This window comes from Patagioenas fasciata, chromosome 9 (assembly GCF_037038585.1).
Source record: "Patagioenas fasciata isolate bPatFas1 chromosome 9, bPatFas1.hap1, whole genome shotgun sequence".
Classification (NCBI taxonomy): domain Eukaryota; kingdom Metazoa; phylum Chordata; class Aves; order Columbiformes; family Columbidae; genus Patagioenas; species Patagioenas fasciata.
The window spans coordinates 15,733,263-15,748,901 of record NC_092528.1 but is presented as its reverse complement, the minus strand read 5'-3'; the positions used below and the strand labels follow the sequence as shown (position 1 = coordinate 15,748,901).

At 36.5% G+C, this 15,639-nt stretch overlaps 1 protein-coding gene across 2 annotated transcripts in view; it reads right to left on the bottom strand.

Annotated features, from left to right (window-relative positions):
* RASA2 (RAS p21 protein activator 2) overlaps positions 1-15,639 on the bottom strand; it is a 423,219-nt gene that overhangs the window by 11,187 nt on the left and 396,393 nt on the right. Inside the window, exons 6-14 of one of the 2 annotated variants that reach the window (XM_065844393.2) lie at positions 11,405-11,488; positions 9,486-9,558; positions 8,153-8,229; positions 6,693-6,791; positions 4,439-4,595; positions 3,171-3,319; positions 1,764-1,878; positions 1,247-1,321; positions 385-508 (exon numbers count right to left, since the gene is read on the bottom strand). In XM_065844393.2, coding sequence (XP_065700465.1) covers positions 385-508; positions 1,247-1,321; positions 1,764-1,878; positions 3,171-3,319; positions 4,439-4,595; positions 6,693-6,791; positions 8,153-8,229; positions 9,486-9,558; positions 11,405-11,488 — 953 coding nt within the window. The remainder of the gene's footprint in view (positions 1-384; positions 509-1,246; positions 1,322-1,763; positions 1,879-3,170; positions 3,320-4,438; positions 4,596-6,692; positions 6,792-8,152; positions 8,230-9,485; positions 9,559-11,404; positions 11,489-15,639) is intronic. The other variant, XM_071812516.1, reaches the window with a different exon arrangement.

The window sequence follows — 15,639 nt, the reverse complement described above, 5'->3', positions numbered from 1 at the left end:
AGTTTACATCTTGCTTCCTTAGAAGCAATGAAGAGATCAGCTCTTCAATTTTATGTCTCTTTCAAGTAAACCACTTCTTGTATTACTTTGTGCTTTTCTTCTATAATACTTTTGTTGGTGAGTTCTTATTTGCTGCTGTATTGCAATGTTTCTGGCCAGCTACATTTTCGTATCAGAAAATACAAAACTCTTGCCGATTGAGCACAAGGCTTTATTATTAATATAAGTTACAGACCGACAGAAAAAACAAAAGCCTGATTGTCAAGGTAAGAAGTTCAGGGCACAGCTTTGGACAAGGGAAGAATTTTAACGGTCCCCATAAGCTACGTAAGTTACATATTTCACTCCAAACACAATTTTCAAAAGTTTTTAGGGAACACTTACTTGGAAATCTTTTGGCAGCCAGATGCCTCAAAGAATAAAAAACATCACACATTAAGGTAGGACAACTTATACTTGACCGCACAATTTCACGGAATACTTTGTCTACATAATAGCGTAGATTTTCCTGCAATTATGAAAAAAGGTATTTTTTCAGACCATTATTTTTTGCATTTTTAGCTTTTTTTCCTGAACACAAACATAACACTACAGTTCTTTTCAAAACCCTGCCTGACTATTCAATTAGGTGTTTTAGTACAATGCATATTTAAAAAAACCCTCAAAATTTATAAGGGATTACCAATGTTAAAAGATAGTTTAATTATATTCACTTACACTGAAGTATATAAGCAGTGTCTAGTAACATACAACTATCTGTCAAAACCTATTTTCGCAATTTGATAACAACATGTTCCAAGGAAGAAGCACTTCCCATGCACACCCAGTGAATATTAATTTAGTTTGTTGCAGCAATTATTGCCTTAAATGTCATCCTCTGGTCACAGGTAGGTGGCAAGCAGAACTTCAATGAAAAGTGTTCAAGTTCTCCTAATTAGATACCTCATCACCTAGATGCTGACTACAGAGCATCAGGAACCACAACACCCAACAAACTGGTAAGGAAGACTGTCATCTCCGTTCAGTTTCTTCCTCCCCCTCCCATTTTCCACTGGGCTTTTCCTTTTTTGTTTTCAGAAACAGGGATAAGAAAACACAACTTTTCCTTTTTTTTTTGCTCTAGAATCAGAAAATTGCACTGCTACATTAAGTTACTCATTTTCCATTACACAGAGCTGCTTTTTATAGTGTCTTCTATCAGATTTTGAGAAAACTGACATTAGAAAAAACAGATTAGGGAACTCACCATATTGATTTCTACATTATCCCCTTCTCTTAATTTGATGGGATCTATTTCACAGGGTTTAGGAGACTCACATATCTGAAACAAACAGTTCAGTTTTTCAGAGGGAAAGCATGGAAATGCACCTATTTAAAAGCAGATTATGTCCTAGATTTAGGGATAAAACTCTAAATAGGTTCTAACTATCCATAATAGCATGCAATAATCATCCTCAGTTTTGTGTGTGCCTTTTTATGTGGATCAATTATATAAAGCATTTTGTGGGTAAATTCTGCAAGGTATTAGAGGCTGAAGAAACTGTCATTGACTGTTTGTTTTAAAGCACCTGGAACATAATTGACAAAAAGCAGCTCCTCCCACTAAACATAAACAATTACTATTCAATTTAACTTTCCTCTAGAATTTCCCCACCTGAGTGATTACTACCACACATGGAGCTGTAAGCAGAATGCTTGTCAAAGAGACAGGATACCCCAGGGGGGCTAAGTGTCCCGAAAAAAATTTCACTAGGATAACCTACCTCATCAATAACAGGTTTCAAAGTAACCTTTAGGTAGTGCTTCCCCACTATTTTCATCATTTCATCTACACATCGTGTTGCTAATGTGTTGCCTCTGAAGACTGTGTTTGCTTCTCTGTAAGAAAGTAATTTATTTTATTTGAACAGGATAAAAACAACAAGCTCAGCTACAAAATCTGATTAATACTTCCTCTTGCTATTAATTATTTTAAACATTTTTTCATATATTTCAGTCAGGAATTTCAGAATCTAGATATCCAGCTTTCAGTGGCACTCAGAAACAAAAAGGGAATACACAACAACATTATTACAGCTACTACCAAAACCAAGAACAAACATAAAACCATAAGGAAAAGCCTAAGAAATTTTCGACAAAGGAATTTATAATCCAGTGCTGAATGTGAGAAAGAACAATTGAATAAATTTCAAAAATAATGAAGACTTGTACCTCACTGATACACAATTCTTCAGTACTCCTGTTGAAAAAAGTCTTAGAGCTACAATAAACAGCATACTGCTACACTACACCGATAAACTCACTTTAACCAAAACATCTTCAATCTAAGGTTACACTTTTTATTCATTATGGCTGTTGAAGAAAACTGAGAGCCAGCTGTGCTAAATAAATCTCTCTAGTCTGAGAGGTTTAGTTTAATCTTTGTTACAGTTCAATTATAATGGAAAAGAATGTGTGTACTAAAATGCAGTTCAGAAAATAACTTTCCAGGAGTCGCCTCTTCCTACAGAGTTAAACTGTCTCACTTTATTTAAATCTGGTAATGAACCCTCCTGTGGTGACAAAATCCCTTCCAGATCCCCACAGGACATGACTCGGCACCTCAGTGGCCACTACTCAGGTCCACTTCATTTCTCTCCTAACCACAGAGCTGCAAATTCACAGGCCATGCACTGCTGCCTGGAAACACTGCTGTGCTTGCTACTTTCAAGGAATGCAGGACAGGTCCTTATATCTTTGCAGAAGAAGCATACCCCGCATTTAAGTCACATACCAAAGGAAACAGGATAAGATTCTGAGCAATTTTTAAAATGTTAAGTACCAACCTAATGACCAGTAAAATTTGAAGAATGGCTAAATTGTGACATTCTGAAATAAAACCATATGCTCTTAGACACAACTCTGGACTGCCACCTAATGCTTAGCTGTATACTAGCTCCAAGAAAATTTTACCAAATAGCAAACAATCATTAACTCTGACTCCCAGCTTCAATGTGATTTTAATGAATGTTTTTATAAACTAACATTACAAGATGTATGTATTTAACCAGTATTACATAATGAGAGAAAGAAATACAACATGGTTAATTAGCGAGGTTGTATCATAAAGCCCTTTGAAACTCTAAGAATAATTCTAAAAGGTATGACATTATAAAACATGAAATACATACTGAGTGTCCTTTAGATCTAGTTCTGCCACTGCAGCAACAAATGGAACGAGCTTATGGTGGTGTAGCAACAACCGCACAAGAGGCAGAACCGCATCATACTTGTCTCGACAAACTTCACTCAGTATGTAGGCAGCAGATGCAGAAATTGGCTGTGAAAAAGAGTTTGAAATCATAAGTGAAGTAGTTAAACTGTTCTTCGTGTATTTGGCAAAGTACAGATCAAATCTAAAATGACTACAGACATAGCTCCTTAACACAGTGTTTCAACATGACAATTAAAAGTTTCCTTCCTACAGAAACACTTAATTGAAAATTGGTATTATCTACGCTATACTTGACATTTAAGAATGAAATTCAGCATCTCCTCACCCTTCTCATTCTCTCTAAAGCGTCAGAGTATGGCTTTGCCACAAATCCAAGTAAAGGGCAGTAGGCAGTTGCTTTACTATGTCACATATCTTTATAGGACTTTTAAAGCTATGATCAGAGTACATTAAAATACAGTTCTCACACTTCTAAAGACTCTGTCACTGTTCTACAGTTGGGAATTTCCATACAAATACTGATCAAGTTATTTTACTTAAGTTAAAAGACAGCTGCTGACTGCTGCGATCTACATACTCAGCTCTCCCTGAATTCCAGTGAAGCAGTATTTGAATACAGACTAGCAAACATTTTAGTCATGATCTGCTTCCTCTTTACTTTTATTCCCCTCTGCCGATATTTCACCAACAACTAAGTGAAGAAAGGCTATAAAAGACCTAGGAATATAAAACTTGGTTACTATAATTTGATCCTGGTCTCAATGTTGTGCTAACCATCTACCACACTTCGTCTTCCTCACTATGTCCACATGAAAAATCCTGTCACACTGATTAACATACTGGGGAAGACAGAAGCAATTCAGAAGAAGAGGAATTAAAAATCAATTCTGAAGCAGACCATTTTTGGTGGAGGTGATTATCTGCCCCTTCAGTACCAAAAATGGATCAGTGTCCCCAGAAAACCACTAAATCCAGGGGGGTAACAGCAGCCAGTGGGAAACTATTTTATCTCTTCCAGTCATACAGCACAGGTTATTTCACCATCTTCGCCAGTTCTTCTAAGATAAGAAGAAAATCTTGGTAGTTTAGAGCCGAAGTAGATGCTCTGCAAGCTGCTCATGCAAAGAAAAAGGAAATCTCTAGAAACGCATAATACACATCGTCTCATACAGAATTGCATAATTAACTTTAAATTTTCATTTTAAAATACATTTTTAAACGTACCTGAACATCTGATGATTTTAGCAGCAAGTTTCTTAGAGAAGTGTAGTATTCAGATGGAAGCACACAGTCCTCAGTATAACAGATATTTAATCTAAGTGATCCCAAATCATCAGTTTTAGAAGACTTGTTTCCATTTTCTCTTGGTTGAAGTAAGTACCTGAAAGCAACACGGCAATTATAAAATATTAGATGCACATTTCATTACTTTGACTAATTCTACAATAAAGTATGACATTATTTCAGTATATATAAGCTGAGTCTGAACACTGGCAATAAAATTCACATAAAAACTTGAAATACAAGAGAAAAATAAAAAAGGAGCAACATTTGATGCACCTTCAGCACGCAATGAAACTTATGTATTTTCTCATATCTTTCCAAACAGTGAAATAGTTAGAAATTACGCTGGGCCTTTCATTTTACACCTATGTTGTATTTAAGGTGTTAAACATTGCAGATGAAACAGCGTCAAGAATTTAAATAGTCTAGTCTGAAACCAGTAAAAACACATAATATTAACAGGCTGCATTCCTGAGAAACATGTACTAAAGAGAAATAAAATTGTGCTTTTTTCCAACTCTCAACACAAAATATATCAAACAATCATTGGCTTTTGCTGTAGTGCAACAGGAGACGCAGACATACAAAAATTTTAACAGCTTTTAAGTAGTGTCACAGTATAATTTCAACATCCAGCCCAACAAACTGAAATCATACCTTCAAATATTCTTTTCGGTCATTTATATTTGTACTTCTACAATCAGGAGATCAGATTTTTTTTTTAATAATCAGATGCATTACCCTTGAAGATATGCTAATATAAAGTAAAACTTATTTACAAGGAAAACCTCTACCTCAACAGCATGACTCTTAGGTTTATTTTCCCAATATTTAGTACTAGTAATACTTTTTCTATCTGCTGTACTTCAGCTGTATTCAAAAACATTTTATGTAAATTAGTAATAGCATTAAAAATAGTTATTGTTAATCACAGACCTGGTTTTGATAAGATGATAATTGGGTACGGGGATGTTCAATACAAAGTATGCCTACAAAGTATATTAGACACAAACCTCTATCAATGCTGGAAATGAACTGGACACTAGTCAGTCCAATTCAAAAAGTTATATGAACACAGCACACTGGTAATGAGACCATGCTAATTAAATCTTTCTCTTAGCAGGTTGTTAGCGGAGGCATGTCATTATGTTAACATCGTCATAGAGCTTTTGATCAGTTCAGAGCACTGGCAGAACAAGACTGTGTCTGCAATACACCGTGTAAAAAAATAGAAAACATTGACACAAACATCTGTTATGTTTAGGGTCACATTCAAACACTAAGAATCAGAGTTCAACTTTGACACATCCAGGAGATGGAGCCTGAGGTGGCTACGTGGAACGCAGCCGTAATGGTTTCTGTCAAGATCTGTGTTCCATTTAGTTCATATTTACCCACTTCTTTCCTATATGTTTTTTACATAGATATGCAAAGACTTCCTTCACTCTTTTCTGTGTACTGAAAGACTCACTAAAAGCAGAATATTCTACACTTTGAGGTATTTGAATCTGTTGTAGTCATCAATTCCTGCTGCTAAGCACCTGGGACGATGACAAGGCTAGAGATTGGCTCCTGCCTGCAAGAACTTCAGAAGGGAGGTCACTCCTATGCTTGGCAGAGGTCTTTGTTCTCTGAATTCCCTTCATACCTTACCCTTCCAGCTTTTAAACTGCTGTGCCTGCTCCCCTGAAATGGCATTGGATTGGTTCAAGAAGATACTTTCTGAATCTCCCCAAGGAAGGAAAGGAAAAAGAAAAACAGCCATACTTAATGATTGTTTTTAAATAAACTGTTCATCAGTCATTCTGGAAGCCTGGCTTCGAAATGTAATTCACGTGATGCAATTCTGAGAAGCTCTTGGTTTGCTGGTTAGGCTGAAAAGCATACACAGGTCACCAAAATCCAGCAAGCTGACTGAAAGGTTGTTATCTCAGTCTTCCCCTCTTCACTCTCCACACCTTCCCCTCAAACAGCCCAACTATTCTGTGGGAGTGCGCAGGTTAGGTAAAGAGGAGAGCAAAATGCACCCTCTGGCGAGGTTGATTTATTCAGCAGGTAAACTCTTTGGAAAGACATTTTACCCAGACTAGAACAAGATGACATATTTTAATGGATAGTTACAACAAAACACATTCTTTTCAAGGGAAGATCTGCAAGATGGAAGCAAACTCAATTCTGAACCACCATTTCTTACCATGCTTGAAAGGAATCATTTCTTAACACCTTCACAGGAACTTTAATTTCTCCTAGAAACACATCTTGTACCAAATTTCCATTATTCCATAGGTCAACCCTGAAAATAAGAACATTGCTTATTTTTTCCTCCCAGAGCGGAATAAAAATCTAATTAACAATAACTGCCTTACAGCACTAATCCACATGCATGCAGGCAGAGAAATGTTAGAAATCTCACTCCATTCTAATTAAATCAAGAAGAATCAAACAAGTGGCATACTAACCCATAAAGAACAGATAAAGAAACAGTGAAAGTTAGACTCGCAGACCTTGCATCAGTAAATCAAAGTGATACTGGCAACGTATATGTATTCTGAGCAGTCTCCACCCCCAAAACTGTGCACACTTCTCAGGTAATTCAAGTGAGCCTTTTAACCAATATGTTTACATATCCCTATCTAATTGCTAGAATCTGGCACACTGCAATGCCACACCAACACATGCGCTTGTCTTTCCAAACAGTAGCTTGTATGCTTACAACCTCCAAAGGAATCACAGACTCCAGACATGCACCTTGGGTTTTTTCTATGACTTCTTACCTCTCTGACATTTCTGACAGACAGCAGTTGTTAAGAAGAACAAAAGAAATTAATACTAGATTTGTTGGGGCATGACTATTTTTCTAAATATATTTGCATCTATAACGAAATATACGATTCTAATTACGATATTCATGAAGCTAAGAGTTGAAAATGCACATACCAAGTTAGTTCTATAATATAATATAATATGATATTAAAACTAACCACTACATTCTTCTGATACATCGAAGACTTCTGAAACCTTGAAGACCTTTTGTCACTCAGCAGATCTGGTGCATGTATGTGCATGAGCGCACTAGAAAGACTGAGTATGGGGCTCTCAGCTGTTCAAACTATACAGCGTAAGTACAGACAGGCCTGTTCTAAGGCTAGCAGCAGAAAAGGGGAACATACTTTGAAGTATTCTTTGCATTTGCAAGGAAAAGATGCATCGCAAACGTTCCTCTACGAAGCAATGCAAAAAATTATTAAAATCTCATAAAAGAGGCTTTTCTCTCTGTTTTTATTAAAATAGTCAACTACACTTGAAACCATGGACTAGCATCAGGTGTGCTGTTATCCTTCACTACAAGTTCTATAATCAATATTCTGCCCAAACTACTATACATTGATAGGAGGTCCTCATGCCTCTCTACTCACAAGCACAAGAAACAAATTTAGGGGGCAAAAATGCTCTACCACTATTTACTTAAAAATATTAAAAAAACCTCATCTTCAGTAAGAAATGCACTGAAAAGTTTGAATAATTTTGTATGTTAGAAGGATCTTTCCTACAATTCTCTAGAGTTACACTAAAACATTTCTTTATTGTTTTGATGATAAAATATTATTATTTAATAATGATAAAATAGATTACTTTCTAATCTACGTAACGTACCTGACTTCTAGTTTCTCAATATCTTCTTCTTCCACCTGAAACTGGGACTTTTTGGTGTAACTGCTGGACCTGGTTACCTGGAAGTAATTCCTTCTATTAACACTTTTTACAATTTTATTATGAATATCAAAAAACAAAGAAAACCCTGCCTCTTTAACACTGCTAAATAGTTACTGTTTCCTTTAAAAACGAAAAAGTTCAATTCGCCAAACAGGAGAGCAGGTGAAAAACTGGTCAAGAAGGGTTCATGGCGGAGCCTGATGAGGTTAACTGATATTTAAGGAAATTATAGTACAGACTTATTAGGAAAATAAAAAAGGAAGTATGACATGAAACTGGAAATAATTTATTCAGTTTCAGCATGAGCCCCAAGAAAGTATTAGTTAGTTATGAGATGTTAAAGGAAACAACAAATAAGAAGCCCGCTCTTCTTGACTGAGTTTTATCACAACTACAAACTCTTATTTTAATTTTCTCCATTTTTTGACTGATTGCATTCTCAGTTTAACTCCAATAAATCAAAAGTCATGAAGTTACTGGAGTGGTTTGGATCACGTTTTTATCCTGATATACTACCTAAAAAAATACACTCAGTATCTTGAGCAGGTCAATTGAAACACGCTTTAAGTTCATATTCTATACACCAGAATGGAACAATTTTTCATGTAAGTCCCACAGCAGGAGCAGCATATATATAAACACATTAAATTATAATCCATTTGAAGCACATGTAATAGTTGTACTAATTCCAACCCTCAGCTGAACAGTATAGTATGCTTACATGCAAACATGGATTTTCTTATGGAGACAAGTCGGATGAAAATTGAAACTCATAATTTGGTTACTGTAGGGTAACTCATGTAGAACTGAAATAAAGTCCTAAATAATGAAAAAGTTTTTTAAAAATAAAATAATAAAATTAGGCTTTATTTGGTATAATTGTTACTTCATTTTATTAAAGAAATAAATTGCGGTTTTTTTAGCTCATTGTTCTTGAAAATATCTAAATTGAATTCCACGGGATATATTAATTTTCTCTCAGAACTCCTGATGGCAACAGATGCACTATAAAGTGATTCAAGACAACAAATTACCTTCACATACATGCTTGTGAGGAAGTTCTTTTTCACATAGCAATTGAAGGTGAACGCTATTGTCTGGCAGCCCCAGAAATTCAAGTATGTGATTCACTTCCATTTGAGAGGCTAGGAAAAGCTCTTCAATTTGCTTGAAGAGGCCTTCCTGCGTTAGGTACTGCTATGCAGCTTGCTTAAAAATACTTGAAGGGTTGCATAAAACAGATAAACAGGCAGAATACCACACAAAAAGTTACCTCAAAATAAAATGTTTCGTTAAACTGCGGATTGCTTGTTTTCTTCTTTACTTTGGTCTTCTTTTGGTCATTCCTGTTCCAATGTGGTAAAATTTTTACCATAGACAACTTAAACACACAATTATAAAGACATTCTATTGTCAAGAAGGACCCATGCATTTACGTTAAAACATTTTTTGTCACTTTAGAAATCACTTTGATCAATGAAGAAAATACTAAATGAGTTCATCTTCACAATATAGTTTGAAAAGTTAAAATTTCAAGTCCTGTACCTAGTTAACTGTGCATCTGTCCAGCTCAAAGTTTCTATTTATTTTCACAAACAGGTATAAATTACATCTATCAAGTAAAATATATTAATGACTTCAAAGCATTTCAAACTTAAGTCTGCAGGCAATCTCCTTCCCACTGCTTGCAGGTTACAAGCACAGTTTTCCTCCTCTTATTCAATCACCAATTTCCGTTTTCCTACCCTCTTTTATCAGGTAAATACCCATGACTTCTTTACAGAGAGAAGGTTACACCAAGTAACTGAACCTTTTCTTTGGAAGGAACTGCTGCTAATGCTAGATACGAAGCAGTATACAGTCAAACAAAACAGTTGCTCCCCACTCCCTTGTGTTTTGTTTTGAATTTTACACATTTTATAAAAGAATACAGTCTTATACAGTTAGTAAAGAACAGATAGTATAAAGATGCTTTCTAAAAGAAACAAATAACAGAATGAAGGGGAAGAACAGATGACAGAAGAAAAACTGTTCTAGACATCAACTAAATGTTTTCATGCATTGGTCATATAAATATTTCAGTCCTGGTACACAAGTCACACACGCATGGGATTGGAAAATCTTAATGAGGCACTTCCGTCAGATTTGCACACATATATTCCTATATCAAGGGGTAAACATTTTGTGGAACCACCATTCACCTGGTTCCATCTGTATCATGGGACTAAAAAGGGAAATACATGGCAATTTACCTCCTTCAGCTATCAAAACCATGCTTCCTAGGTATAATGCTTAAATCTCTCTAGTCCTCTTAAAAAAACACAACTAATCAAGCCAAACAAAAAAAAAAACCCAAACAAACAAACACACAAAACAAAACAAACACACACCCCACCAGCCCAAACCTTAAAAAAAGTGATCATCTATTACCAAGGAGGAAAATAAAAAAACCCCATTCACTCAGTGCTTACTCATGGACAATCCTTCCGAAGTCTTTAAAAATACAAGTCTACTACAAGCCGTTCTGCCTCTTTGCTCACAGTGGCAATTCTTCAGTACTGGAGAAAGTAGATTGACTAAGGTTTAATGTTGCAAAAAAATAAACACCTGAAACCTAGCTTACTTTAGATGTTATTGGTGCAGGACTTGCAGATAGTGAATGCGTGTGATGTGGGATTTTTCTTCAATAGAAAACCCCAACAACCATGGGGACTTTGAATGTAGCATTCTGAAGGTGCTGGCATCAGAAAGGTCTCACCAGAGCCTCTACTCTTGCTTCCTCCCAATTGCTAAATATTTCCCACAAAGAAACTCTCACACTAAGAAAAACAGGAAATAGAGGAAGGCAAGTGAGCAATTGACTGTATCATCCCATACAGGAATTTGAGAAAAATTCATAGCAAGTACAGTGCAGATAACAAGAGTCCAGTACAAAACCTGAGAAGAAAGAAAGAACTGAGTGACAAGTGGTTACTGACCAGTGCAGGTAATTCAGACAGACCAACCACTTTCATCATCTTCAGAGTACAGTAGGGAAGGTGAGAGTACAGTAACAACAGGAGATGTGATGTACGCAGAAGACACTTTAAGATTTTTCTAGATTTTAAAGATTTTGCTCAAAACCTGTGACCTTCTTTTCCATGTCTAAGATCACAGCATTTTAGGTCAAATAATTTAAAACCAAAATGTTACCTGGAAGGGCCCACAAGAGAGACTGTTGCGTAAGGGTCACAATTCTGTCCATTTATAAGAGGCAACCCATGGCACTCCTTTATGCTACAAGGAAAAGGCAATCACTACATCAGTGAAGCAATGTCTATCACTTTAAAAAAATAAACCCAAACAATACTTTATTTTTAAAAATATTTTATTAAGTCCTGCTGCATTACACATTGATACATATCTCAACTCAATGTAATGTATGTACATGAAATAGAAGGTAACTACAGATCTCTCGACAGTAATACAAGATCATACTCAAGTGTACAGTCAGACTTAGGGGGTTCTGTGAGAACAAAATTATTGGAATTGCTTCAGTAAAAGCATTCCAGTATCACACACGCATGGAAAAATCCTAAGCAAAATGAACCATGTTAAGGAAAACTGCAGACTTCATTAACTTTAAAATTTGATTTCTCGAGGCCCACAAAAAGCTATTTGATCTCATCTAAATAGCAGCAATTACATTTGGGAGGCATTAAAATGGATTCAAATATTTTGTTTCAGCTGAACTACATCCTAAGTAAGGTAAGAAATGCAAAGTCATATCCTGAAAAGTTATTTAAAAGTAATCATTCAAAACTATTAGTATACAGTCCTAGTATGTCTAAGCTCTATCCATACTATTCAGTAACAAAGAAAAAATAATATTTCCTTTGAAATAGTGCTTTAAGTTTATTTTCAAACTCTTTCAACAATAGTGCATGATCAGGGTTAAATAGACCTTTTAAAAATACTCTTTTCTTCCATAATTCATACAATATTTTTAAGGTCGTGTTTAACAGGTACATAGGGACACTGCACCATTCCTGATGCAAAAAGCACGGGCTGGTTAGCAAGTAATGCTCATGGGGACAGACACACATTTGCTGGACCTTTTCTGAAGGCTTGCAATATTTGAAAACCACCACAGCAGCAGCACTACTAAAGCAGAACTGGGTCAGCAAGCTGACTAACCTTCAGATGCTGCCCACATATGGATACTATGTAAAAACAGCTGGAATAAGAAAAGTAAAGCAAAACAGTTTGTAAATTTATAGCAGAAACCAGGTTTTCTAGCAGAATGATGCTCTAATGTAGCCACGCAAAGTGTAGTACATATTAAGTCCAGAAACATTCAGCAGATTACAGTCTCATAAGCAAGACCCAAGTGAGATCTGAATGTTATATTCCTGCTCTCACTTTTTAAAATAATCTGGTTTTAAATAATGTACTTCAGGAATTTAACTAAGTTAATATAAGTAAGTTTTGGTTGCTGTAATTAGCCAGTTTGAATGAAATCCAAAACCTATTATATGTAACTTAAGGAGAAAACAATATTTTTCTGCTCTACATTTGTATTAATAATCAAGTAAACATTCTAATATTTCAATGTGGAATATTAAGTTGTGCAGATCAAGTTAAAGTTACATAGCAGCAACAGTAGCTGCATGCTGTTAAGTGAATGCTTTCTTCTACTGTAGAAAACACAGTGTTAAAAAGATAATAAGATTTGCCAACTCAAACATTCACAAGTGGTAAACAGCAGACACTAACACTCCCGTGCTGCCTCACAACCCCACCCTCTCTGGAGTGTGCACAATTATAAACCAAATGGTATTTTCCCCCTCCAAAAGTCCCTTTGTCTTAGCCAGTTCAGGGAACACTGAGTGCTGAACCACTGCACAATCATTTGTTATTTTTCTTCCAGCTTTCCAGCATGTGGCCTTCAGCGTTTCAATTTTTGAATCACAATGTACCCTACAGTGATTTCAAACCCACTATTTTAAACGGGTTCTTGAAACATCCAGTTGTTTCATAAGCATTAATTGATTCCTCCTCCAACACACACGTGACACAGAAGAGTGGCAACAAAATTAAACTGTCTAGACTTCTCAGTCATTTGGGGTATCTGATTTGGGGCACCTAGGACTTGATCCCTTCAGACTATCAGGCACTTAGTAGCACTAAACATCCTGTCTCTGTAGCTCCCAGAGATTTTTGGTTTCAGGTGTGAGTACCTGTAAGTTAGTCTCAACTTGAATCTCACAGAAAATTCATAGCAGATGGATCAAGTCCAACTTATCTGGATGGAATTCAACTATTTTTACAAGAACACCACAAGTTCTCTTCCTACAGCCTTTGTCTTGTTCAACAAGCTCCAGGGTTTCTCCAGCAAACAGACATGCCCTACAGTTTCTTTCCCTATGTATGAAGCTTCTCACTCCCTTCCTGATCCCTGTATGAATGACCAGCGTACTTGACAGAACGATCTCATGGGAAAACGTTTATTATCATATCAACAAAAATGATCACCATGCCCTACTTTTGATTACAGAAATGGTTTGTTCCAGCCTCCCTGTCTTCTCAGAGCTTGACCACAACATGTACAAACTAAAGGACAGCTTGTTCACAATTTCCTGTAAGTTGAAAACATTTTGTTGACAACTACACAGCCTTGCTGCAGAACTAGAATCTCCAGATTCATCACACAGATCTGTCACTTCAGGCTGATTTCACGCTCCAGTCAGTCTCCCTGCGTAGGCAGTTCTACCATTCCCTTTTCATCTCCTGCCCAAGCCTCAGTTCCACTGCCCGCAAGCAAGGTCCTACCTAGGTTAGACAGCCTACTCTGTTCCAACACCTCACAAAACAAACACCACCTCAGTGTCCCTGATCATCAACCCCTAATATTTCCAAATCTTTCATTTTCAGACCAATCAGGCTCAAGAATTTGTTCCAAATTTGTCTCACGCTTCCATCTCTCACTCTAAGCTGGCCTGTCATGACCACTCCTGAACTCTCCAGTTACTGCCTGGAGTCTGCTTTAGACATTATCTGACAGCACCGCTAACCCAACCGAACTGCACTGAAACACACTCCTGCCTTGCATCTATCACCTAATGGTGGTTCTGTTTACTGATCTTGCAGAAGGTGTTCAGGTTTCGAGCTCGTTTTCATTCAGTTTGGCAACCTGAATTAAGCTATTCACGCAAGAAGATGTCACAAGCTCCAAAGGCAGTGCAAGGCAAGCAGCCATTCCAGGTGGGAAGCCATTACATCAGCTCAGTACTATCAAACAGGATTGTTACTTCCTAGGGACTGAATTACTGCAGATAGTTTTAAGCGAGTAAACAAACAGCCTCCAGTAAATACATTCAATTTTTTTTTTTTGAGATGTTTGAAGTGGTTCAATTAGAGTAGACTTAACAGAAATGGAAAAGTGCACTGAAAAGTGCAGCCTCAAGGATTTCACCAGCTCGCAAACCTCACAGAATGCTGCCCTTCCCCAAAGAATCATGCAAGTGCTACAACTGCAACCTTCTACAACACGAAAAAAATCCAAACGCAACACCAAAAAACCCAATGACAACAAACACACATTTTGACCAATCAAAAATGAAAATAACACTAAATATACACTCCTATCCTGACAACCACAATAAATATATTTCTACCATATGGTAAATATTTCAGCTTTGATAAATGCTTTCATCTATCTAGGCTGGCACTTTTCATTGAAAAGGTATAAATATGCAGACAGGAATTTAAAAGTCTCTCATATTTTTAATTACTACATCTTTATGTAAAGCCTAAGCAATAGCTAACAGAAGGACTTTTGTTCTTTTCTCAAACTACTGATCAGTTATGGTACAGTATAAGAGAACTTTCAGTTTACATTAATTCTTGCTTCACATCACAGTAGTTTGTTCTGCAAGAGGAGTTTCATACAGGAAATACAAGCCTTTCAGATACAACTGGCATATATTCAGCTCATCAGATGGAAATAAGTCCTTAAAAAGACACAGCCCACAAGAAACCCCTTCAGTGATGGAGGGACTACCTCTACCATTCAAACCAACTGAAGTCCTCCAAGTGCGGAAACTAAATACCTCCATCCATAAGGATTTGTGAACTTCATAAAAATTGTTACATTCCTTAGAATGACTTCATGGGAGCAGATGAAGTATAAACAGGGCAGTAACCGACAGGTCAATTTTAGATAGTACAGTGTATATTTTGTTAAGTAAAGTGCCCAAAAAGACAAAATCTAGCTGTAACAAGCTGCTTCTGGGCTTTCAAGTAGCTGCATGGTAAATACATAAAACTGTTTCTTTCAGCATTGAAGTCATGCCAAACACAGAGAAGGCGAGTCCTACCATCCAACAGCCTAATTTGGCAAGAAACCTTTCAAGTATCATCCGTTTCAGCAACAGCAAATACGCAAA